The 27130-nt window shown below is 44.8% G+C and overlaps 3 protein-coding genes across 3 annotated transcripts in view; 2 read left to right on the top strand and 1 right to left on the bottom strand.

The window, feature by feature from the left end:
• The window catches only part of LOC119170147 (Huntingtin interacting protein 1), a 130636-nt gene that overhangs the window by 9899 nt on the left and 93607 nt on the right, over positions 1 to 27130 (top strand). Inside the window, exons 4-11 of the mRNA XM_075890657.1 lie at positions 1221 to 1277; positions 6983 to 7063; positions 7822 to 7898; positions 9869 to 9930; positions 13840 to 13980; positions 15449 to 15506; positions 25626 to 25701; positions 26974 to 27126. Coding sequence (XP_075746772.1) covers positions 1221 to 1277; positions 6983 to 7063; positions 7822 to 7898; positions 9869 to 9930; positions 13840 to 13980; positions 15449 to 15506; positions 25626 to 25701; positions 26974 to 27126 — 705 coding nt within the window. The remainder of the gene's footprint in view (positions 1 to 1220; positions 1278 to 6982; positions 7064 to 7821; positions 7899 to 9868; positions 9931 to 13839; positions 13981 to 15448; positions 15507 to 25625; positions 25702 to 26973; positions 27127 to 27130) is intronic.
• Positions 3521 to 27130, bottom strand: part of LOC142804086 (uncharacterized) — a 446178-nt gene continuing 422568 nt past the window's right edge. The window contains exon 2 of the mRNA XM_075890655.1: positions 3521 to 5688. Coding sequence (XP_075746770.1) covers positions 4142 to 5377 — 1236 coding nt within the window. The 5' untranslated portion in view covers positions 5378 to 5688 and the 3' untranslated portion in view covers positions 3521 to 4141. The remainder of the gene's footprint in view (positions 5689 to 27130) is intronic.
• Positions 5469 to 27130, top strand: part of LOC142804087 (uncharacterized) — a 446442-nt gene continuing 424780 nt past the window's right edge. Inside the window, exon 1 of the mRNA XM_075890656.1 lies at positions 5469 to 5764. The gene's annotated coding sequence lies outside the window, so the exon portion shown is untranslated. The remainder of the gene's footprint in view (positions 5765 to 27130) is intronic.

The raw sequence follows: 27130 nt of genomic DNA, 5'->3' as shown, positions 1-27130 counted from the left end.
GAAATAAGAAAAAAAATGAAATGATAAACAACATCCAGGATTGGAAGGGATATGAATCCTGCCCCTCTGCTTGGCAGTCAAATTTTCTTCTATAGAGCTAGGCTGGTGCTTTAAACTCTTTTGACGACCCTGTACAGGCATCATGTCGGGCAAAGAAACACATTAACGTATGTAGTGTAGCATGACAAAAGAGTAGAACAGTAAAATAGCAGCCAGTCATCACACAATGTTAATTGCACGAGTGTGTGGTTTAATGCTTCCCACCCACTACAATGTGCTCAGCCATAATTGCTCATTGTCATCAGCCACAACATAAACAAAGTGGGCACAATGCCTTACAGATGCGTTGCGGGTACGTTTTTTGTCAGCAGAAAAACAAATCGTGGTATAATGGGTGCTTCTCTACATCAGGGAAATTATGATTGAAGGCATGGTGGATACCTTTCATGTGTGCTTCGACCCCAAGAGAGTTTAGATAGGGGTCTAGAAAGGCTGCTCTTCCAGCTTCTGTTGTAATCCATGCAGGCCTTATGTTTTTTATCTTTTCTTTCTCTCTCTGTTGCTTCCTCGTGAGCATGGTTTATGTATAGGCGAGTTACAGTGTAGTCAGGAGATGTCTGCTTCCCTGGCAGTTCATCATGAGAGCGTCCTGTTGTAACAGTCACAATTTTATTAAGCTGCGCATTCTAAATGTTGCACAAATAACATGCCAGGCATCAAAAACACTAGGTTGTCGAAAATATAATTTGAGCCCTCTTCTTTGTCTCCACTCAAGTGTTTCTTTACAGCATCTAATGCCACATTTTTAAGTTTAGCAACTCATCTGCGCTGATTTGGTTCAGAAGTGAGATCATCTCAGCAATAAAACGGTGCCAGTATCTTTTCTGATACTTGTGAGACTTAACGAGGCGCAACCTTAATGTAACAATCGCAGGCAACTTGTTTAATTTTTGTTTTTCACTCGCATATTAATTTCAACTCTTGTCCTCTTTCTGTAAACCAAAAGCATGATGCAGCACAACCTCTTGGCAAAATTTCAATTTGAGGAAGCTTTCGTTACAGTCAAACAATCCAGTTATTGTATTCCTTGTGCATGCGCTTAGTGCTCAACTGTACGACACATTGTGACCACATTTAAGCTTCCTGTTTGAAAGTATGTATTCTTTTTCTTTGTGCATCTTAATTTAATGAACGTGGGCTTCCTCTCTTCCTTACTGCAGGCGATTCCCGATTCCCTTCGCTATCGCCAGACATTCCTGGAGTACGGCAAACTTTGGGTGAGTCTGGGCACGCTTTTTGTCTCCTGAAACTGTCGATTGTTGGATTTTTTTTTATGTGTTACCCTTAAAAGGGCAAAAAGCAATGAAAGTGTCGGAGTTCGTGTTTGTTGGTTGACCTACCATATTAGTTTCTTGATATCCGCATGGTTGCCCGATTATGCTTATTGATGTAAACGAAGCTGATTAAAAGTAGTGTGTAGGCATTTTTGTTGTATTTATTGCTCAATCACTATGGTGCTTTTGTTTTATTTGAGTGCAATGACAAAATGCATGACCTGATGTTGATTACAAGAAAGCACAAATTTGCACACCCGTTATTCATGCATTTGGAAAACTCCTAATAATCTGGATTCAAGGCATCATTTTATCTCAGCATTCGCATGGCGATGTTTGATAGTAACTGTTGCAAATATATATATATATATATATATATATATATATATATATATATATATATATATATATATATCTGCTGTAGACATTCAGTAAATGTAAATCTTTTTAAACAGAGTTGCTGCTTAATTGGAATAACTACTTCTAATATGATTGATTCCAAACATAAATTCTGTCTAGAATTTAACTCTCAGCAAATGGCACTCCTGTTTAACAAAACATACTTTTCTGACCCCCTCATGTTTTGTTTAATTATTCTACTGTATATGGATATTCATGGTAAACAAACCTTGGGTTGATACGTTGTAGCCAGTGACTTGGGCGTAAAGACTACACGTACCGCTGATATAACCAACAGTGCATGTTTCTCGACCATCATTGTGAAGCTCACACTGAAAGCAAAAAGTCAATTTAATCTTTAAAGGTGATATATGACGAGGCAGTAACTTTGACATTGCACAAAAGACGTTACAGTGCCACATTATAAGAAATTTTCTAGTATATTCATCTCCTTACTTCACACATTTCCACACATGATGTTTGTGCATGTACGCATGCTTAGCTGTACATAGTAGCTCTTGCTAATTTTTTTTTTTTTTTGAGATCCAATTTTTAAGTATATAGTTGGAATAGCTGGCACATGAAACGTCAATAGAGTTTTCTTGTGCAGACTGACTTCACATTGCTTTTATGAGAGCCCTAGGCCATGATAGAAATGCCAAATATGCATTTCTGTGCTTTTTATTATGTATTGCGTGTTTTTAGAACTGACCTCGTGTCCTTTGTGGCAAATAGGCCAGGTGGTGGGGCTTTTTAATAATGTTCCTGCCCGTGTTGCATCCTGAACCTCTCTAGATTTTGAAGATTGATGGAATTGGTAAGATGCAAGTAAGGAGTTCCTTTTTGCTTCTTAGATCATCTGTGATTTATGTGATTACTTTAGATTAGCAACTAACTAGCAGTATTATCTTTTAAGGGTTTTAACGTGCTACCTTGTGTATAATATATCTTTTTTTTTTTGGACTGTATAGAAGTTATAAATGTTGCCTGTGGCATACAATGCAATGCTTGAACTCTATTGCTTGAAAAGGCCAACATAACTTGCACTATAACTCAACCCTGATAGCTGAACTATTAATAAAATTTCGCTTATTTGGATTTCATTAACTACAATACATTTACAGTATGGTGGATATTTATTGCACTTTTCAAAAAGTAACCTTTAACTAGGTGAATCAGCAAAGCAAGTTAACTATGTAACTAATTCCGAAATACATGTACTGTCAAACTAGTAGTAAAAGGGCATTGCTTTTTAAATTACTACTTTTAATAAGCAAAACATCATTTCATGATTTAGGTAAAGAAATCACTTGAATCCGAGTATTTTGTTTGTATTTTCGGTACATTTAAACACTGGAAGAGTCACGGGAACTCGCTATAAGTGGATGGGCTTTACAGAACTGACTGGCGGCCCTTCGTTAATTGCAGTGCAGGCTGTAAAGTACAGCAGGTTAAAAACATTGATGAAGTTTAGCTCGTTAGTTGGTCATGCATTTTCAGTTCTCGTGCAAGTGATGTTTGCTTCTGTGAAAGAACACCAAAGAGAAAACTACCTTTACAATACTGGTAGATTAGTCCTTCACAATTTTTTCACGCTCGCCACGAGAGGACTTTTGGTCAGAGAGAAAGAGTGCAAAAAGAAAATGTGGGTGGCAGCACCACCTTGATATGCCCGCTTCAATAGCCATGGTGTCGTAAATTTTCATGGCGTCTCCTGGGTGCTTCGCGGCTAATAATCGGTGAATTGAGAGGCACTGTGCTCTGAGGAGCAGGGACATGGACTTAAGGGGAGACGCTCCTCGAAAGCACTTTTTTTTTGTTATTCAACTTAGAGCTTCAGAAATTGGACCACTGATGCAGTTTTTCCTCCTGATTCCAAATCTGTAATCAGTTTTTACATAAGTGCAATAGTTTGGGAGTTGTGTTTCAAGTAATGGTGAAACTTGATAAGTTTTCCGGGAACTTTCGCGCATACTAAATGTTCATGCAGAGAGTTGTTCAATGGCTCCTTTTGCTCCCTATTAGCCATAGAGTGCCGATATCTAGCTAGAAATTGTGCTCCAACTTTGAAACTATGAAAAAAACATCTGTGTAGCAAAGTACCCTTTTTTTTCCACTCGACCACCATTAAATTTATTAATAGATATTTACAGCTGATAGGTTGTGCTGATTCAAGTAGATATCGGCACCCTACGCACTCTCCTCAATGTGTGTGCCAAATTTCGTCGTCGTATGACCATTCTAAGTGCCCGAAACACTTCCCGCAAAAAATGCAAATTGGCCAAAATTGCGAAATGAGAAAAACGCGTTTGAAAGTTTGAAAGTCTGTATTTACAAAAATGAAAAACGCAGTAGCACGAAACTTGTGCTGAACACATACACACATGTCCAGAGGGAATATCAGTTGTCTAAAACTCTCCAGCACCGTAGGTTTTCCCTTCCCGGCTGGTGCGGCAGGACTCTTCCACCCGGGCCCTCTTGGCTGCACTGCGACGGTGTGCCCTCGCCTCAGCGGTCTGACGCACATTCATCTTGTGCATGCGCATGCTGTCTCGGCGGTCGCTGAGGGTAACCAGGGCCTCCGAAGGAAGCACCCCAAGCTCTTCCAGCACCTTTTCAAAGCTCGCGTGGCCCCGGTTGAACCACAGGACTGCAATGGCTGTGGCTGTTTCCACAGCAGTCCGGGAAGCAAACCGGGTCTTTGGACACAGCAGCCATATTTTGCTGTTCAGGGACTCGGCCGCGTTCTGTGTCTTGCCGTGGAGGCACCGGGCAAGCAGCTTCGCATCTGTGAGACGCTTGTAGATTGGGAGGACTGCCAAACCCTGGGCCTTGGTCAGGAGGGGGGTGTGGCACGGTGCAGGCTGGCCCTGCGCCTCAGCACGTCGGTGCTTGCACCACGAGTCTGGGCCTGCAGGACAGAACTTGTGACTTCCAGCACCGTCTGTTGAGCACGAGTGCAAACATGAGGCCCATATGGCAGTGTACATCTTGTGGACATTTCCCCGATTGTTCACAATGGCCACCTGAAAGTAAGTTTGAAGCTTCTGGATGGTGGTCTCCTTCAGCTTCTCCCCTCGTGGAAGTGGCGTTGGCAGCTTCCGCAGGCCGGTGCCCAGACGTTTCGCCACGTGGTTGGTGCACTCCTCTTTTTCAATTGGAGTGTCAGGGTACACGTTGGCATCACAGACCCCGTTGTAGGCCTTGCTGTCTCCATCGCTTAGGAAGATGGTGAACCGCAGGGGTGTCTCATAGTCCACAGTCCTCTGCCAAATGCGCACTGCAGCTTCGGCCTCCATGGCATGCGAAGAACAGTCGCAATTCTTCTCACAAACGGGATGATGAAACGCCTGCCATGTTTCTTCATCGCCTCCCATGTCGTTATGCAAACTGCACGCCAGGCAGAAGTTGGAAAGCACTTCATAGTCCAGGCACAAACCAGTGTCCAAGGACACTACAGTTCCCACACCATTGTGGCTTTTGTGGCCTCTTTTTTGCCATGTGCCGTCAAACATGACTGGCACGTCACTGTTACCAGCCACCTCTTTGGTGACGCTGCGTGCCCTTTGCATGTTTTCACAGACAGCCTTCACTGCCGCACTGTGAATCTTTTTGCCGATAGCATGGAAGGTCTTATGGTGCATAGGGTTTGGCAATCCAACTACTGCACAAAATCGTGAAAGTTGCTCATGCCCGATACCGACGGCACGCGCTGCAAGCACCACTTTCAGGTTCACGGCAAAGGCGTCACGCGAACTCCCGCTGTCGTAGCTTCTGCTTGCACCGCGGCCGCCATCTGACGCGACCCGCTTCGACGAGTACGCGGACGAAAGGATGCTCTCCGAGCACTCCGCATTCTCGCAGTGTAGCTCCAGAAACGCCGAAAGGCCTTTCCGCTTTTTATTCGGTGCCCGAACTGCGAGTTTACTCTCGTGACAAACGGGGCATGCCGCGCCTGCGACGACGGCCGTCAATGCACCCAACTCGCACAGCACTACGCTTTCGGCACGATCGGCATTCGGCCTGACGTCGTTTTCGAATAACGCGATCTTTTTCTGCGATGCACTCACAAAATTCACTGCAGCGTTGATCTCGTCGTCGCAGTTGCCATGGTCGACGTTGCCGTGGTCGATGTTAGGCCTACCGGCCGCTGGCCCGTCGCGGACATTTTCGTTGGCGGTGGCTTTCTTGTACGTCCTCCGCCGCTTCCCTCTGAACTTGTTCTTACTTCTGTATTTCCGATGGTCGGCAACGGCCTTTTTCGGGCTTGCCATCGCACGAAAACAGCGAAAAATAACTCCGGAAAACAGTGAAGCGAACTACGGCAAGAAAACACGGGTGCTGTCAGCCAATGGCGGCCCTGCGTTAGTGGCGCGCGGTTTGAAACGGCGGGAAAAGACTGTTTTTGTTGCTTTTTTTTAGATTTTTCGTGAACGTACGAGACTTCAAGAACCGGGATCGTGGAGAGTAAGGACAACTCTACACGAGCCAGCGGCCGCAATATGGCGGACAGCTCTCTTCGCGGCCCCGCGAGCACGCGAACAGCAGCCCGTTTTGTGTAAATTTCGTGATGCCGCGCGTCACTGCCGCTCACTCAGACGCGTTTTTCACTGACTTCTGATGCTTATTTCGCTGTGATATTTTCAGATGTCAAAATATAATGTATAAAGATGATAAAGCAACAAAAAACAGAAAAGGTGAAATTTGGAAAAAAAACGCGACTTTTCGACCCGCGTCTCCCCTTAATCTACAAAGGTTCAGAGCATTTCGTGTTGTCATTGTTATCAAAATATCAAAAATAAAAATACACTCTGAAGTCTCTGAAACATTGACCCTGATTTTCTGTTCTATAGATAAACCTGTGGTTGTGGAAGTAATGACATGAAAGTTCTCAGAGTACAATTCATCAATCTAAACCAATTCATTCATTTGCTTTAGTATTCCTTTAAGTAATCTAGCTCAAAGTTTCGTATTGGTCTATGTGTCTCATGTTACTTTTTAAATATTTTTATGCCCTGAAATGCTAGTGCTAGTTGTTTCTTTTCTTAATGTTTGTCCAATACTCTTGTAAAATGTTTGCTACAACTTCTTGTAAGCATATTTTTCAAAAGAAACCTTTTTCTTGTGCTTGTCTCATCTTTACAGTACAAATGTCAAATACATTTCTCTCAATTTTCTTAGACTTCCTTTCTTACCAAGGCCTAGCAGAATCGCAACACTCATTTTATCGTATCTAATCTCCATTGCAGGGCCTACTCAAAGAAGGCTATGGAAAGCTGATCCAGTGCTACTGCCGTCTCATTGTAGCCAAGCTCAATTTTCACTACAGGGTGAGTGCTTGGTTTGTGCGATTTACACGTGCAGTATTACAGACATTACACTTTTACAGTGCCTTCTTTATGAGTAAATATTGTTTCCCAGTCTATTTTTTCGTATGGATTCAGAAAGTGCATGCTTTTGATTTGGCAAAAGTATTTTTCATTGAGGTGCAAAAAAAAAAGCATTTGACTAGGATAGAGATACTGGCACTTCACAGGTTTCTGTAGTAGTAGTAGTAGTAGTAGTAGTAGTAGTAGTAGTAGTAGTAGTAGTAGTAGTGGTAGTGGTGGTAGTGGTGGTAGTAGTAGTAGTGGTAGTGGTAGTAGTAGTAGTGGTGGTAGTGGTGGTAGTGGTAGTAGTGGTAGTAGTAGTAGTAGTAGTAGTAGTAGTAGTAGTAGTAGTAGTATTTGTTGTTGTTGTTGTTGTTTTTGTTGTTTCAAATAACACATTAGTACATAAGCTTAAAATTTTTCGAATGCATGCAAGCATTACTGGACAAGCATCAAGTAAGGCCTACGAACACACACATAAATGTTGAGTACTAGACAAGTTAACACAAACAGCAATCATCAACTGAAACGTCACACTGTTGCATCACTTATAATGGAAATCATGGCCTATTACGTGGTGCATTGTCACATTGTCGTGTAGTTTGCTTGTAATATGTTTCTTTGATCTTTTAGAATTTTGCGCATATTTTCAACAAGGCTTGATAATTTGGCTTTCTAATGCAGATGTCAGTCTTTTTGGCTCTTTTTTCTTCATGCAGAATCCCAAGTTTCCTGGCAACTTAACCGTAACAGATGAAGCCTTGGATGACATAGGTGAAGGGGATGTCAATGTTTTGTGAGTCACTTTATCATGCACTGCATACATTAGGATTTCGGGCTGCTTTTGTTTTTCTTCCTAAATGTGTACTGGCATAACAATGTTGGCCTCGTGTTTTTAGCTACGATGTGTTGCTGGAGGCCTATGTGCTGTTTAGAGCACATCGTTTGCTGCAGTGTACGACAGATAATTGATTACAGGCTCCTCATTACCGACCAGTCTCAGTTTCGGTTTGAGAGAGGTCCAAAAGCAACAAGCGGTTTAGTGCAACTATCACCACCCAGCGTGTGCAACTTTCAGCAAAGACAGCACACAGAACTGCAACGCACTTCCGCACGGTTCGCACCAAGAAGTCCTTTCGAACAGGAAGCGAAACAGCAGCATCGCCAAACACAAAACTTTCAACGCGTGGGCCATGGTCAGGGACTTGCGGGCAGCTGTCTGATAGTGCGAACGTGATGAAGGAAATATGACACCTATGACGTGATCACAACTTGTTTTAGCGGGGTCACATAGGGAAGCAGGAGGGTCAACAAGGGTCAGCTTTTGAGGGTGTCAATAGCGCGAGGGAGTCGATCACTAACGCAAATTGGAAAATAATTTAAAGTATTTTCTAAGCTAGGTTTGCTGTTCATATTTTGTAGATAATATATGCCTGTTCGTGGGAATCAATTCTGCATGCTATTTCAACCAAGAAAGTTTGGGTCAGTACCCCTTTAATGATCACTGGGTTACATTTCCATCACAGGTGTTTCGACAAACATGTTCAGGCATTGTATTGTGCGTTCATGGCTATGCAAAGTATGCAAGCACGATCAGACCAGTATGGCCACCTGTTAAGTATTCAGCAGCACTCTTAGTAGTTTTTCACAGTTGTCGTCTATTTATTTAGCTTACATAGATGCAGATGTTGCTGTAAGGGCTGCCTTGTCAAACCTTTTAATTTTTGTATCTTTATGTACCAAAATAAACAGGTACGTCTGTGTTCTTTGTTGTCTTTTTTTTTTTCGCTCTCATTGCTGTTACCTTCCTTTCCTCTGTTTTTCCCCCTTCCCAAAGAAGCAGTCAGGTGAAGCAAAAGGGAGAGGTTGGCTAGTTAGTACTGATTCATAATTTGCATTAGTAATCCTTGTTTGGCCTTATAGGAAGTTATACTACTCAAGGAAAGGGGATAGCCGCTTGGGGGCGGGGTGGAGGAGATGCGTTCGTGTTCTGGTTTTTGCCTTTTGCCCTGCCCATGATGTGCATGTGCGGGAATTACTTAGTCCAGGGTCAAGTTTAGACATATATTTTCTGTTCAGGCAATGAAGCTTCGAGTTGTAAGTAAGCGCTTGTGGTGTTCACTTTATTGTCTTCATCCTTTTGTGCTACTTCTACATTACTATAAAGCAGGCAGGTGTTGTTCCCCTTTGGAACCCTCAAATTTTCTGTGTTGCCGTGTTTTCTGTGCATCCATATGAAATAGTAATAAGCAGGCTACAGGCGAGTAATTCTGGTGTATGTAGAAAATCATCATACATTGTGAAATTTTTGTGAAAAAGTAAGTTTGTGCTTTTTATTTATTGTATTGAAACTCACTTTCTGTGCAGCTCCCCTTTTGTGCATTGTTGATTTGCACTAAATCGTCATAGTGTTCGCAATCTATAATACTGTGTTTGTATTGCTGTTTTTAAAATACAGAAGACAGTGTGATTACTGGAGGTAGTACAGCAATTAAGGGCACATGGTGGAGACATGATGAATTGAGCTTAAGTAATAATAAAAAATACGGAGCACCTGACAAACACACAACTGGAATAATGCTTGCTGTCGCCGTGTGGTACTTGGGAATGTGAAATATGAAAGCTTTTCCAAGTAAGGTACAGAGCAAGTTTTTGTGTAGAAAATAGGGTATTATTATTGGTGATAGAAGTTCTTGCTAAGGACCTCAAATGGACTGGTAATTGCAATTGATATATGGTCTGACTTTGCTTTTTTTTTCCTACCAGCTTTCAACTGACGTGTGAGATGTTTGACTACATGGATGAGATCCTGGCTCTTCAACAGGCAGGTGTGTGGAATGTTTCATTACACACAATATTGAGTCCATAGCGACGTAACACTGTTAAGACTGCAGTGGCCATAACCGTAATTCGATGTGTCATACAAAAAGATTGCATTTTTTTTAGTGCACAAGAGATTTGCATTACGCAAAAGGTCTACTAATGAATAATGGCAATAATTCGCAAATCAAGTGTTCTAGCTTTATCGAGGCAACATTGGCAAACGTCTGTTGTACAGAGATTACAAAGATGTGGCTTTGACACTTTGACGGAATCTGGAACACTGAAAATGTGCTAGGGCACATTGTTAGGCTAGTTGGTTAGGATTGATAATTTACTGAAAGTAGTGCGATGCAACGGGGACTGAGAAGACACATGCACAAGCTAACTTGCAACTGAATGTTTATTTCAATCACACGTGCCATATATGCACTCAATAATAAAACCAATAACACAACATGTAACGATTGAATACAAAACGAGCATGTGTCATTTTAATAATACTGCTGCACACCTGGCCATGTCAGATATAGAGTTGCATTTTTTTTTATTAAATGTATGCAGGAGCTATGAACCACAAGGTGATAATCTTGTAGTACTTTCATTTGCTTCTGCTGACTTAAAATTTGGAATGCATGCCATGATAAAACACAACATAATTCACATGTTTTTAATAGCAGTTTTTGGAATTGGGCTTAAGGAACCATATGGGTTATTGTATTGCTGCATCCAGAGAGGCGTCTTGAACCTGACATAAGTGCAACCTTGGCACACAGACTCTGTAACTAACCTTATGTCAGGTGGTGACTTCACCAGGTGACTGCACAGTTGGTGTAAATGTGCATGCATGGTGTGTGTGAGAACTTTTTTCTCCTGTCCCCAAACTGGCTGTCCTGATGAGTCTGCTGGAGGCATTTGCAAAGGATATTTATTTATTTATTTATTTATTTATTTATTTATTTATTTATTTATTACAGTGCTGCCGATCTGATCTTCAGTTCTAGGCAGGAGTGGGTACAAGTGAATACAAAAAAAAATGGTTACAGTAAACACATATGAGACATAGAAGCGATAATAACAACAAAAGAAGAAGAATACAACGAATTCGTACAAAGCAGCAAGATATTTAAATAACTAGTGAAAACATGAATACGTAAACATATAGAAGAAAAGGAGCGTCAGGGTTCATGTTAAACTATGTCAGAGCTATGTCTTATGGACTGATGGGCCTGTAGATAGATTGATAGCAGATAGCGATGGGCATTCCAGCACAGCTGAGGAGAGAAAATTCCAATTGGTTGCAGTTCTCGGCAAAAGGAATGCTGGAACATGTTGGTGTGACTAGAGAAATGAGTTACTTTTTTTATTATGAAGGCTGCAGGTGGGAGTCTGAAGTAGGCTGCAGGTGGGAGTCTTTTAGATATGTATCTTTTTTTATACCTAACTGTCTTGATAAGGAAGGTAAAATAGTTTCATTCGTTTGCAGTATCGCCGATTTGCAAATTTTTTGGGCTCAGCCATTTCTAGAAGAGATGTGACTGATGCCTCCCAGCTGTATTTATTAAAGATTAACCTAGCTGATTTCCTCTGTGTTTTTCCCATTATTGAAATTTTTCTTTTTGTGTATGGATCCCAAACAGCAGCACAGTATTTCAGGAGTGGCCGAATAAATGTTTTATAGGCTAATATCTTAACTTCTGAAGAGGACTTACTCAAACGCCTCCTTATGTATCCAAGTTTTTTTTTGTCGCCTTTCCATGTGTGCGGTCATTTAAGATTGTGACATTTAAAATTGTGACAGATTGTGACATTTAAGATTGTGCATTTAAGATTGCGACAGATGATGACTCCCAGATACTTGTACCGTATATACTCGTGTAAGGGCCGCACTTTTTTTTCGAAAATTTTGCTAGGTGCGGCCCTTACACGAATCAGGCCGATTTAGTACAGGCAGTACAGGCCAAAGGTCTGTACTGTTTATGCAACAGTAGCAGAGTGCAAGAGTCACAAATGACATGCCAGAAATGTTTTTATTCGGATTCCATTTCGCTGTCCTCGTTCTCGGAGGAGCTCGCCTCGGCGTCCGCGTCTTCCCAGAGACGGTCATCTTCGGTGCCGTTCATGGAGTTCGAAATTCCCGTTACCTTGAAGCTTTTAGCAACTACTTCTACTGACATGGCACGCCACGCATTCAAAATCCATTCACACACCTGTTGGAGCGACGCCCGCTTCAGCCGTCCTGTAGGGGTCTTCTCGTGGACGCCTCCAGCCATCCATTCAGAGTAACATCGGCGAAATTCCACTTTGAATGGTCTGTTGACGCATACGTCGAGCGGCTGCAGCACACTCGTCAGGCCACCGGGAATGACGGCCAAGTCCGTACGAGTTGCGGCAACTCGGTTCTTGACGCGGTCGGTCAAGTGGCCCCTAAAGCTGTCCAAAACAAGGAGGGCTTTCCGTTGTAACAGCCCTCCAGGTCTGTTTGCCCAGACGGTCTTAATCCAGTCAACGACCAGTTCCTCGGACATCCAGCCCTTCTCTTGCGCACGTACGACGATTCCCTGAGGGAACTTCTCTTTTGGGAGAGTCTTCCTTTTAAATACGACGTACGGCGGAAGCCTCCTGCCGTCTGCCGTGATGCACAACATCACAGTGCACCTTTGGCGTTCTGCACCAGTCGTGCGCACAGACACACTTTTCGCACCTTTTAAATCCACTGTGGTGCTTTCCGGTGCATCGAACCACACAGGTGTCTGGTCCGCATTCCCAATTTGGGACAGGTCGTATTCATGCTCCCTCCTGAGAGCATTCACGAAGCGATGAAACTTAATGACGTGGTCTTCGTACTCGCGCGGCAGTTTTTGGCAAATCGTCGTTCGGCGCCGAATAGAAAGCTGGTTACGGTTCATAAACCGCGTAGCCCAGCCCCGACTTGCCTTGAATTGTGCCGGGGGTATTTCCATGTGGCGAGCGATGCTGAGGGCTTTGACGCGTATCATGTCAGTCGATACGGCGTAGCCGTCCCTTCGTGTGTCGACGACGTAGTTGACGAGCTCGCTTTCGAGTTGCGGGTACTTGCACTTTTTCCCGCGAAACGCCTTTCGGCTCCTGTTAGTAGCGGCGAGGGCATCTTTCTGATTCATCCAGTAACGCACGCGCTTCTCATCGACGTCGTACTTTCGTCCAGCTTCCCGCTTCCCGTGCTCCTCGGCATAGTCAATCACTTGCAGCTTAAATGCTGCAGTGAATGATCTCAGATGCCGGCCCATCGTCCGTCACGTGCGCTGGCTTCTGCAGGGTTCACTACAACCAACAAAGTGACACCGACGACACCGATCTGAAGTCGCGCTGCCAACGTATCGACACGATGCTAGGAACGATGCCAACAAAGAGGCCGCACAAGGCAAATATGGCGGCGCGCTGTCAACAGCGTGGTCGGCGCGTCGGCGGAAGTAGAATAAAAGCGGAAAAGCGTGCAGCGCCATCTGGCTGTAAATGAACTAACTACACTTTTCTGGCGGGACATTTTGAACTTTTGTTTTTTTTTTTTTCGAAATATCCGCTTTCAAAGTTGGGGTGCGGCCCTTACACGAGGGCGGCCCTTACACGAGTATATACGGTAGTTAGTTACTACTTCCAGAGGTTCATTATCAAAACAGTAAGGAAATGTTATAGGGTGCTTTTTGCGACTAATTACCATTGCGACAGTTTTGTTTTTGTTGATGGTCATTTGCCAGTCTGTGCATATGCTTCGACATGACGCGGTTACTGTTTGTTATGTAAGGAGCGACAGCTGTCTAATTGTCTTGGAGATGAAGGTTGGAAGTTGGCCAGCTGTCATTCTTCGTGCCTTGTGAATGTTTCTTGACAATTCCGAGCCACAGTTTCTTTTACCTTGCGTCCGTCCGCCCATGCAGTGTTTGGCTCCCTGGACATGGCACGCTCCAACTCCATGACCAACTCAGGCCAGTGCCGCCTCGCACCTCTGATCCCCTGCATCCAGGACTCGAGCCAGCTGTACGACTACACGGTCAAGGTCCTCTTCAAGCTGCACGCTGGTATGTGTCGGCTTTCACCCGCCATGGTGGCCTAGTGGTTATAGTGCTCAAACGCTGATCCAAAGGCCACGGGGCTGAATCCGGGCCACGACAGTCGCCCTTCAATGGAGCCGAAACGCTCAAGGCCCTTGTGTTTAGGTTTTGGTGCGTGGTTGATGAACACTAAACAGTCGAAATTTTCAGAGTCATCTACCATGTCAATCTTCAGTAAGTTTTCTTTTAGCGCACGTAAACAACAGGAAGAAATGAAGGCATGTGTAGACAGACAGAGCGCTAACTTCCAACTAAGTTTATTCCAAGAAACCAGAGAACATGTTCTCCGGTTTCTCGGAATAAACACATGTTGGAAGTTAGCGCTCTGTCTACGTGTGCCTTCATTTCTTCCTGTTCTTTACGTCCGCTACAAGGAAACTTATTGAAGATGAGCTACCAATAAGCCCACATCGCATCTACCATGGCAAGCGTCATAATCACATTATGGTATCAGTATATAAAAACAACATCAGTGACATATTCTCCGGTTTCTCGGAATAAACTATGTTGGAAGTTAGCGCTCTGTCTACATGTGCCTTCATTTCTTCCTGTTCTTTACGTCCGCTACAAGGAAACTTATTGAAGATGAGCTACCAATAAGCCCACATCGCATCTACCATGGCAAGCGTCATAATCACATTATGGTATCAGTATATAAAAACAACAGCAGTGACATATTCTCCGGTTTCTCGCAATAAACTATGTTGGAAGTTAGCGCTCTGTCTACATGTGCCTTCATTTCTTCCTGTCTATGTTCTCTGGTTTCTTGGAATAAACTATGTTGGAAGTTAGCGCTCTGTCTGTCTACATGTGCCTTCATTTCTTCCTGTTCTTTACGTCCGCTACAAGGAAACTTATTGAAGATGAGCTACCAATAAGCCCACATCGCATCTAACATGGCAAGCATCATAATCACATTATGGTATCATTATATAAAAACAACAGCAGTTGTTATTCTGTATGTGTTGACTTCGAAAGAAAGCTTTTGATTGATTTATTCATTGATACATTCATTGATTTATTGTAGAATGATATCCTGCGGAAACATCTACTTAGGGCAGGCACAAGAAGGAAGGTTGTCGTTGACAAATAAAATTAAGATAACTATAATGAAAGCCAAAGTGCAAATGGCCTCCCGCTCCTATCTTCGCATCCACCTTGAATTCTTGTTCATGACCATTGCTGCTTTTTCACTCAAAATCAAAGACACGGACATTGCCGACACCAACTCTGGATTTTTTACAACACCAGGGTTTCTGCGAAACAAGCTCCTTAACACTGTCGCATTGAAACTGGTGGCTTTGTGGCTGCATGGATAGTGAATATCCTCTAATGCACTAGTTGAGTGTAGTGCATGAAAGTGCGTTGGGACTCATTCATTGTTTTTTCTTTTCTCTTACACCTTGTCCTTCTGCGGTGATGGCCATGCCTGCAGCCCTGCCAGGTGATACCCTCCTCGGCCACAGAGAGCGCTTTCTCAAGCAGTTCAAACTGTTGAGTATATTTTTCCTTACTGTCTTTTTATTATCATTCTATGAAGCCTGCATTTGGAAAAACTGCCTTATTCATATTGTAATTCTTCCTCTGGACGATTGCAAGGTGGAATTAAGTGCCCCAAATGTCACCACTGTTAAGTTACACTGCATAAGTTTACTGTTCTTACACTGAATGTGTTTTTGTCCACACTTACCTGCTGCCCACAGCAGTAGATTGTAAAAAGTAATTATGGTTATTGATTTTCACCGAAACTAGTCTGCTCGAAAACCTGGAAGCCATGGGCCTCTTGCAAAAGGCCCAATTTACATAAGCTTGCTAGAACTCTCACCTGCTGCGTGGTTTGAATAACATCAGGCAATGCAGTAACACCTTGATGATGTGCAGACTTTTTATTTTTGTGCTGAAAGCCTTCTCAACAGGTGACGCTACTTGCCAGTTCTTGTTCTGCAGAGCCTCAAGCTGACTACACTCGAACCTCATTATAACAAACTTGCATCTTACATGAAAATAAGTTCGTTATATCCAAAAGTTTGCTATAATGATTTATTCTCACCACTAAATCTATTGCAAGACTATTTTTCACTTGCTTCGTTATAACCGATATTTCAGTGAGTGGATTGGAGAAAAAACGGGGGTTAAGGATATCATAGTTGAAATCAAGAAGAGGAAATGGACATGAGCCGGTCGTGTAGCGCGTACACAAGATAACCGCTGGTCATTAAGGGTAACTAACTGGATTCCCAGAGAAAGCAAGCGGGTTAAGGGGAGACAGAAGGTTAGGTGGGCAGATGAGTTTAAGTAGTTTGTGGGTATAAATTGGCAGCTGCAAGCACAGGACCGAGTTGACTGGCGGAACAAGAGAGAGGCCTTTGTCCTGCAGTGGACGTAGTCAGGCTGATGATGATTATGAACTGATATTCCGTTATATACGAATTTGTTATATCGAGGTTTGAGTGTACTTGATGACAAGAATTCACAGGAGCACATAATAATGACTCTGTGGAATGGCTCAATGACTACAACATTCTGCTGCAAACCATGCTTGATATTTGGCCACTGCACAGGTACTTTGACGATAGTGAAGTGCAAGAAAACCTCTTTGCTTATTGAAGTTAAATGCACATTAAGAGCCCCATTGTCCAAACTAATTCATTGTCTCCTGCTACCATATACCACTACCATATTATCATACTATGGTTATGGTGCACAAAATTTTTTAATGCTTTTAGCGAATACTTCCAGGTCCGTAAGATTTGTTTGATGCAAAGAAAAAAAAATAAAAAGAACGATAGCACGTATAAACAGGTCTATAGGTCGAGTGGGAATATAGATCGACCCCCCCCCCCCCCCCCCAAGTTCAGGTTACCTAAAAAAAAAAGGAAAACAACCCAAAACTGCCGAGTGGCATTTATTTGCAAATTAGGCGCACTGCACCCCAATAGTCGGAGCTCCCCTCAACCACCATCGCAACTGTTCCTATTTTTCAGAGGAAGCACCACTGTCTTCTGAAGACGAGAATTTGTCATTGGCAGCCCCCCACAGTACGTTGTCTTTCGTGCCATATAGCGAGTTGTGGATGGAATATTTATTGAAAGCATTTTCCACCATGGAATCTGGCAAGGAACGCCAGGCGGAAAGCACCCAGCCACAAACAGTCGCATTCGTCTATGTACCGTATTTACTCGCATAATCCTCGCACTTTTTTCCCCAAAAAACCCATGGAAAGTTGGGGGTGCGATAATTACGCGGGGAAAATTTTCCGCGGAAAGGTACAGCGCAAGGAAAAAAAAAAGAAAACGGCCACAAATTGCAGTTTTTTTACAAGCAACTAAAAGCTTCAAAAAGGGCTGATACAAGGCTTACCTTTACAATGAAACTACATGTTCGACCCAAATCAAGGTTTATTTGCACAGACAAAGGTCACTAGCTAATAAATTAGTCTCTTCGGCGAACTACTCGGAGCCCGAATCAAGACTGCCATCTTCGTCGCTCATAGCAGCGTCATCGGACTCATCGCCAGCTTCAGCGTGGTCTCCCTCGTCGTTTTCGTGGACCACGTCGTCTTCCGTCCCGTCCAAGGCGTTGGAGATCCCAGTCTTTTTGAAGCTGCGGACGATAATTTCTGGCGAAATCATGGTCCATGCCTCGAGTACCCACGAACAAAGGATCTCCACCGACGGCTTCTTTATCTTGCCCCCGGGAGTCATTGCGTGGTCGCCTTCGGCCATCCATTCCGAATACAGCCTCCGAACATTATCCTTGAACGGCTTGTTCAAGGATACGTCAAGAGGCTGCAACATCGAAGTCAGACCGCCTGGAATGACAGCGAGGTCAGTCCGCAGCTCCTTCAGCTTCGCCCGAACGGAGTCGACCAGGTGACCGCGGAAGCTGTCGACAACCAGCAGCGACGGGTAAAGAAGTGCTCCAGCGCGTCGTCCCCAAACAGTTTTGACCCAGTCGACCATAAGGTCGGCGGTCATCCACCCTTTCTCCTGTACAGGCACGTGTATTCCAGGGGGAAACTTGGCCTTCGGGAGGGTCTTCCGCTTAAAAATAATATATGGGGGCAGCTTCCGCCCGTCCGCTGTTACGGCGAGCATGACGGTGCACCTCTGCTTCTCGGCACCCGTCGTTCTAATATGCACGCTCCGCACACCCTTCTTCTCCACCGTTGTGCTTGGCGGCATGTCGAAGTTGAGCGGAGTTTGATCCGCGTTTCCAATTTGTGAGAGCAGGAAGTTCTTTTGCTCCCGAATCCTAATCACAAATCGATGAAACTCGATGACCTTATCATCGTACGCCGAAGGTAGCCGCTGACACAGAGTCGTCCGTTTCCTGAGCGAGAGTCCACTTCGGCGCATGAACCGTGTGGCCCACCCGTTGCTCGCGCGGAAATCTCGTGCCGGGATGCCTTCCTTCCGGGCAATTATGCGCGCCTGATTTCTAAGCAGCTCGATCGAAACGGCACACCCGTCCGCGCGTAGACTCTTGATGTATTCGAGTAGTGCCGCCTCAACCTGTGGGTACTTTCCAGTCTTAGGCCCACGGAAGGCCTTGCGTGACTTGTTCGTGGCTTTAAGCTGTTCTTGCTGCCGTCGCCAGTAGCGCACACAGAACTCGTCCACGCCGAAGTGCCTGCCGGCGGCCCTGTTGCCGTGTTCTAGAGCATGGTCGATGACCTTTAGCTTGAAATTAGCTGTATAACTCTTGTATCGGCTCATCACGTAGCTGCAGAAAGGACAATGCTAGCCACGGATCACAACTGCGCTACCTCAGAACACCGCACCACTGACCGCACTACTAACACTAGCGCCATGCCACAGAACGCCGTCACACGCCGTGCCACAAGTCCTACTACGCAACTTGTGGCTTGGCTTGGATTAGATTAGAGCTCCGTTCTAGCAAGTTAGTAATTGTTTCTCTTCCCGTTTGAAACAGGGCACGCGTATCACGCGCCACAGGAATAAAAGTAAATAAATAAATAACTGGTCTATTCGTCCACTGGCCAGGCGTCAGTTTTCTTAATGCGCGTCAGAATTTCCTCAAACGCTCAAACACACACACAAACAAGCGCCCAATAGTTCGGTGTAAGTCGAGCCGAGCCAAGGCTAGCCGTCTTTCGCACCTGCTCTATGGAGGAAAGAAAAACATGACCTGCTCCGCTTTCCTTCCTCCGTGACCTGCTCCATTCACGTGGTTTAAAGTTATCTGACAAGGGCACTTGGATGTTTACTCTGATAACGGCACATGTTGGATCACTTTAGTTTGCCCCCGACTCATCGAAATCGAGTGACGGGTTGCGGGTGCGCGGGGTTTAAGAAGAGGAGGGTGTGTGGGGCGTTTCCCTGGCCGATGTGTTTTCTCTGCCCCTCAGTTAAGCTGGTCCCAGCGTAGCAGGAGAGTCTTCGTGGAATTTACCCGGTTTCAATGGGTTTCATCAGCATGCATGATGCATAAGAGATGGCGCTACGCTAATGGGTGCTATTATCATCATTGCTCAAAGCAGCAGACGACATCTGCTGCTGCGATTTTTGGGGTGCGGTAATTACGCGAGGAAAAAAAAAATCGCATTTTTGTTGGCCGATGTTGGGGGTGCGAGGATTACGCGAGTGCGAGGATTATGCGAGTAAATACGGTATCCCTTTTGTCGGTGTCTTTGGGTTGTCACTGGACATCCAATTTTGGTACTAAAGCTGCACTCGGTCCTTGAAGGGCTTGTCTAGCACAACGTCGAGCGGTTGGAAGGTGGACATCGTACAACCTAGTATCATGGCGAGGTCCGTTTTTCCGTCGCCCAGTGCGTGCTTTACAGCGTCGGTTAAGTGACCATGAAACAGATCTAACACCATGATTCTGCAAAGACGCAGCAGTGCACCTGGCCGAGGTTTCCAGACAGCTCGTATCCATTCGAGCATCATGGCCTCGTCCATGTACAGTAAACCCTCGTTAGCTCGAACTCGCATATCTCGAAATCTCGGTCAAGTCGAAACTTTTTTTCGCCATGCATTAACCTCCCATAGGTGCTATGTATTTGCCCCCTCTTATCTCGAAACGTTTTCCGGAGGGAACAGTGGATATCTCAAAATCTTGACAGGGAGGGCAGAAGGCAAAGTCTACTCCCAACAGGAAACGAGGGCTCCGTGCGAACGCTTAGCTCTTACTATACGTGCCGAACGCAGTCGTGAAGGGCGAATTTGAAATTCCCGCGGACGCAGCCGTTTCCTATCAGCCTTGTCAGGCAACTGTGGGAGTGATCACGTGTGCGCACCTGCGCGGGACTTATGCCCGGTGGGCGGCGTGTGCAGCATGCGCCCGTCAGTACGCAACCTAGCCCTTGCATGTGCGAGCTGGTATTCTTTGTTTTCCTCGCAATCTGTGCACGACGCATCTTGAGCTCAGTTTTGCTGAGTAGTGAGTGGTCTGTGCAACGGACGCTTCCGTATCGACCAAGATGTCCCGCCCAAAGCAATGCAAATCTCTGACGTTGGAGAGAAAAGTCGCGCTAATCAAGGAAGTGGAAAAAGCAAGTCGAAGCAAGTCGTGCATCGCCAAAGAATTCGGCATCCTTTTGTCAACCCTCTCGACAGTGCTTAAGAACAAACAAAAGGTTTTGGAAGGCTTCGAGCAAAGCTTCTCAAGCAAGCGGAAGCGCATTCAAGCGTCCAAATTCCCGGACGTCGAAGCAGCACTTCTGTTGTGGCTCCAAAACGTTCGAGCAGCCAATCTTCCCGTGACAACCCAAATGATGATGGAGAAAGCAGACGCTTTGGCACTGCAGATGGGTCACGCGGATTTCAGTTGCAGCAATGGCTGGTTCAAACGGTTTAAGACGCGAAATAACGTGTCATCGAAGCCTATCCACGGCGAAAGCGGCATTGTTGACGAACAGGCTGCAGACGCATGGCGCAAGCTACGCCTAGCCGAGCTGCAAAAGGAGTACGCGGACAAGGACATCTTTAACCTAGACGAAGCCGCTCTCTTTTACAAGATGCTGCCTAACCGCACATACACACCAAAAGGCGAAGCGTACTCAGGCGCTAAGCAACGAAAAGACAGGATAACAATTCTTTTTGGTGCCAACGCTACCGGCGATGAAAAGCTGCCCCTCCTCATCATTGGCAAGTCGCTGAATCCCAGGTGTTTCTGAAATGCACGGCTCCCGAGGGATGTGACCTACCGCGCAAATAAAACAGCCTGGATGACGGCGGCGCTTTTCGAAGAGCATGTCCGTGCGCTTGATCAGAAGATGGCAAAGGACGGTCGGAAAGTGTTGTTTGTTGTGGATAACTGCCCCGGCCACGGAAAAATCGACAACTTGCGGCTGTTACGCTGGAGTTCCTGCCGGCGAACATGACGTCCGTTCTCCAGCCAATGGATCAGGGAGTCATTGAGATGGCCCGCAAGTATTATAGGAAAAGCCTGCTGCACCGAATTCTGCTGTCATACGACAATGGGAAGAAGTATGAAATCGATCTGCTGGGTGCAGTCAATCTGATGGCCGAAGCCTGGCGCCAACTACGCCCGCTGGCGATTGCTAACTGCTTCGCACATGCAGGGTTTTCTCGCGCTCCGGAATCAATCGAAGAAGACATTGGCGCAGAATTCAGCGGCTGTGATGAGCTGTGCAATGAAGTGCGCAAGGCAACTGGCTGCGTGAGCGATACTGAAGACGGCGAGATCGCCTTTGAGGAGTATGCGCTCTACGAGGTCGACGTCCCCGTTACCGGAATGCTGTCGGACGCCGATATGGTTGAGATGGCCGTGAACGACGCAGATGACCATGCAGATGAGGAAGAGCCTCGAGAAGTGCCTACGACGACAGAAACACGTAACATGCTGTGCTTGCTCCGCAACAAGGTCGAATGCAGCGGTGGCGACCAACGGCTCATGCGATGTGTTGAGCAACTGGAGAACGCCTTTCTCGGACCGAACGCTAAAGCGAAACAGGCGAGCATCACGCAATTTTTTTGTCCTCGGTAATAAATTTTTTTCCCCTCCGAATTCTTGTGCCTTTACTACGGTAGCTGTTTTGTGCAATGGAGCTTTTCCTAGCAGCACTGGCTTTTCTTTTACAGTGACCTGGGCAAACATTTTCGGCATTTTGCTTAACTCGAAATACCGCCTATCTCGAAATTTTCCCCGGATTTGATGGCTTCGAGTTAACGAGGGATTACTGTATCCCTTTTTGTTGACACAAACGACAACACCGGGCGGGAGCACTTCCTTCGGCATTGTCTTACGTTTGAAAATGATAAAGGGCGGAAGCTTTCTAACATCTGCTATGCATTCCAGCATGACGGTGAAGCGCGAGTGCTCGTTGCCAGTGGACAACAGCTTCATATCCTTGGCACCACGCTGCATGATCATGGTCGATTAAGGCATTTCAAACCACACGGGGGTCTCAACGGCATTGTCTATCTGCCCCATCATGTAGTCCTTCTGCTCCCGAAGCCGGTTCACGAAGCCCTGCAAGTTTATAAGCTTGTCCTCGAATTCCTCTGGCAACTTCTGACAGATGGATGTGCGCCGCCGGAGAGAAAATTTTTGGTGCACGAAACTCTTCTCTCGTGAGCCCAGCTTCTCGGGCGAGTTCCACAGCTTTCTTGCTAATGGTATCCACGGTCACTGGTAGCGAGCACACACAAACTTCCCGCACAAAGTTCTCCAGTGTATCCTTCAGCTGCGGATGAACCGCACTTCGCCCACGAAATGGCATTTTCCGAGGATTGCAGCTTCCCGTTCTGCGCCCTCCAATAGCGCACATTTTTTTATATATATATATACACCAAAGCAGCGCTGAGCAGCCATATTCCCGTTCGCTTCTGCAAACTAAACAACATGTAGTTTAAATGCAGTTGAGTACTGCCTCCTCGTACCGCTGCTCATATTCAGTGAACGAAAAAAAGATCACTAAAAATGAAATGCAATGTCAAGCGGAGCGAAAACTTAAAACTTATCAGAGGCAAATCACACAAAAAACACAAAAAAACAGACGAGAGAGAAAAACAACAACCTGCTATTGGATTTGGATGCAGATATGGCCACGTCCGGCTTCTCATGCACATGGAAGCCACATTTTGCCAGACAGCGGTGCACTGTCGGCTAGATGCCGCTATATAAGACGAGGGGCGACATTAGCTCATTATTTAATTGAAAATATCTCGACTTATATTCCGGTTTATACGGTACACATGACTCCCCCAGAAACACTAAAGTTTGGAATTGCTGGCAACATTAACCGAATTTAGTAAGCAGAAGGTGTTAGTAGTATTGATGGAACTAAAGCAGATGGGGCAAAGATAGGGCAGCATCGTCACACACATGGTCAATTTTATGAAATAAAGCAGACAGGTCGAATGTCTCACAACTGTGTAAGGGAAGATGGTTGTGGTGGTAGTGGTTAGAAGAGAAAGAAGGTCCCTATTTTCTGCAGCAAAGAGGCTTACAGAAGATTTCGCAACCCTATGATTTATAGGTCTCATGGAAAATCATATAATCATCATTTGTTTGAAAGATGTCTTAGGGTTACTACCCATTTCTGGTGGATTCTTCAAAATTCTGCTGTCCGGTGGCCATTGCAGCTTCACATAGGACAGTGAAATGAACATTTTATTCCGAAGTGACTACCAATACAACATGGTAACTGATAAATGTGTATACTATCTGATGAAGACAGCTTGTTACAGTCGTTCGATAACAACTGATCGAGAATCATACAGTGTCTTTGAGCCTTGGCTTTGGTAAATAAGGGCAGCTGCACACCAGTGGTGCAAGCACCCCTGAGCAGGCAGTGGAGTTGGTGGTGTTGTGCATCAGGAAGGTCGTTCAAGTATTTTTAATGCTTGTAGCGAGAGTCTCTTAATTAAATCTAAAAATACAAATAAGGGCATGCACTATGTCTGTTCTTGGGTTATAAAATTTTGGTCTGCCTTCACTGTTTTCAATTTATCAGAATGTACATGCTCATGTTGTGGTCTGCTGCTAACCATGCTTGATTTTTTTACCACTGCACGGGTACTTTGACGAGGGTGAAGTGCAGGAAAATCCCTGTGCTTATTGGAGTTTGCTGTAGATATGTGCTGTTGTATGAGGAGCTCCGCCTTAGCCTTGTCACGCAGTACCTGCATTATAGAACATGAAGAGCATGTGTGTGATACATATTGGAATGAACTGTCTCGTACTGGTGTCCTCAGTGGATCTTTAATTAGAGCTGCGCCAACAGTAAAATTTTGGGCGCGAGTCGCATTGAATATTTTTTCCCAATATTTCTCGAATATTCCTTTTATTTTTTCTAACAGTTTGAAGCGAAATTGGGGAAAAAATAAAGTTGGAGAGGATTCCTAAGCATATTCTTCAGAGATATAGCAACATGAAAGTGTTTCTTTTCTTCAAGTTTATGCGCTGGCTGGGTGGGATTTTATAGTTTTCTTATCAAGAATGAGGCGATGCAGAGGCTGAGTTCTATTAGTACACGCATGGTTTAACCCAACCAAAGTGTTGCCGCGAACACTTTACACGTGAAAGGCAAAGGTGCTATTTCCTCAGTTTCTCCTCCTTTTACAACTTCTCTGGAAGCCCAACTGATGTGGCAGATAGAGTCGTGCATCCTTGGGGTTAAAAGTTCCAGATCTGTCTCGTCTACATCAACATACAAGAACATTTGAAATTTGGGATGCTAAAAATTTCGGTGTCCGATTTTTTGGACTTCCTGCCCAAATTTCATGCCTGAAACAGCATTGAGCCCCCACTTCTGCCACATCGAAATCTGCTACGTCTATCGTCTGCATGTTGGAACAAGCGTTCTTTTGAGTCGATACGTATTATTTGTGATCGTTGTGGAGCTTGAAAGGCAGCTTTGCCAAAATGCTTGTGTGTTATGAGGTGTAGAATTTGAAAAATACGAAGGGGCCACCTTCTATGAAACGACGGTCTTTGAATAGATCGACCGTAGCGAGAGGGGGAGGCGGTTGAAAGGCGGTTGCCGCCATACGAGAGTATAACGAGGTGAAGCTTACTGAAAAAAAATCTGAAAGGGTCATTTTAGGCGGACATTGTATCTAAAAAATTCAACTGTAGTGGACCCTGAGTGACAGCGTTGCCACAATGTGAGAGTGTGTGAGGTGAAGCATATTTGAGATCTGAAGGGGTCACTTTCATTCAGACGAGTGCATTTGTGTTTTGGAAGTTTGAATTGTAAAAGTTTGAGTGCGAATAATATTGAATGGCAACCACTATCAGAAAAAATATTCGAAATTTAGAATATTCAAGCACCCCTATTGAATGTTGAGCATTTTGTCTGGCACTTGAGAATTGCACTGTTGTTCCTTAGGTTATGTTACATTAGGGACTGTATGATTTTGCATTTTCATGATGCTTCCACTGCTGTGACAATTCTAGGCAGTGTGAACAGCCAACCATTTCTACTAAGCTCGCCTAACAGCACCGACATATGGCATTGTTATGCTTTCTTTGTGGGACAAGAACTGTCCTTGATGCACTGTGTGTACGAGTGGTGGTATGGCATGCTGTGCACTGTCTGAGTGCCGCTTGTGTCGCTATGAACGGCATGAGTAGCCCTGTGTATAGGTTCTAGATGACGTTAATGTTTGTTTCAGGTTGCAGCAGTTCTACCTAAACTCTGTGAACCTGCAGTACTTCAAGCACCTGATTCAGGTTCCCCTCCTACCAGAGGTCAGTGCATCTTGCACTCGATATCGAAAGAAAGGCACCGTACACTTTATACTGTGTGCTTCGTACTATTTGCTTACACATTTTCATTTTATTGTATTTTTCACAAGTTAGCATGGTCTCATGCTGAATGGATTTATTGCCCTTACACCTCTTGTGGAGAGGTTATGCTTACTTTGAAGTGACCTATGCATTCAGCATTGTGTGAATTGTGAAGAGGGGTGGGTGGATGTAGGAGTTTATTTGAGTCTTTGTGCGAGTTTTGTTTAGTTGTATGAGGGGAATGGTTCACCTCGGTTCCACACAGCAGCTTCTTCAATACCACCTCTGGCTTCTGTGGGTTACATTGTCGAGGCCAATTTGTATAAATTTTGCTGCATCACCACGGTTTTTGCCATTTCTGAGCACCATGTGGTTACTGGCTAGTAGTTGCTCACTAGTGACCTCACTTTATTTATATATTTTTTGCATTGAAAAGCTTTCGTTCCGCTCATCAAAGTACGATACCTTATTTTATCAGACATGCAGGAAGTAGCCAGTCATAGGGAACTCGTATGTAGTTAAAATGGGCAGTTAAATCTGAAACCAGCTACAACTTTTTTCAGCTTTTGATTTATTGATTGTCTTTCTTGGTTGGTAATGGTCACTGTGATTTCAAGTAATAAATTCATTATAATGGAATGATACAGTATAATGGGCAACGCTGTTTTGAGTACTTGAACTACCCTGGCATGCGTGCAGTTATACCACATGTAGCATCATGGTTGGGCCTGTTAAAGTAGGCGACCATGTTGCTCTGAAATCACTCCCTCATATAAATGCCCTACGAGAAGTTTTCCGAGTAGTAATTGAACCAGCACTGCTAGTGGCAAAGTGCAGGGCTTCATAGAGGACTCACTTTTGAGTTATCGCCGCAGCATAATCACAACATTGGATGCGAGGCCCACTACCTACTTTCTGGGGCAGTTATTCGAATCAGTCGTTGACTGCATCTTTGAAAAAAATGCATGTAAATAGTTTACCCTTTTCTTCAATGTGTACAAGTCTGTTTCAAATGGTGTATTGTATTTGCTGCATCACCATAGGCATGCCAGGTTATCAGTGCCTAGATATTTTTTCAGCTTGTCTATCATTTGGCTTGTCCTCAAATGTAGTCGTGACTGCTCAACTTAAAGTATGCTCAGTGGTACACTTGCACTAATCACAAAAAAAACACTGCACTTGCCCATCTTACTGTACTGACTCAGTGTTTACTCTTTCCCTCGGTCGTTGCAGAAGCCGCCAAACTTCCTGATAGCGTCAGACCTGAGCTCTCACGTAAGCCCCGTGGTGGTGCTGCCACCTCAGAATGAGACACCCGAGAACGAAACGGTGGATGCTACCCTTGTGGACACATCTGTGCCACCAGCTCCGGACAAGTTGCAGCAGGTGG

Source organism: Rhipicephalus microplus, chromosome 3 (assembly GCF_043290135.1).
Source record: "Rhipicephalus microplus isolate Deutch F79 chromosome 3, USDA_Rmic, whole genome shotgun sequence".
NCBI lineage: Eukaryota > Metazoa > Arthropoda > Arachnida > Ixodida > Ixodidae > Rhipicephalus > Rhipicephalus microplus.
Note: the sequence above shows the minus strand (reverse complement) of the source record. Positions and strands in the feature narration are given on the sequence as shown.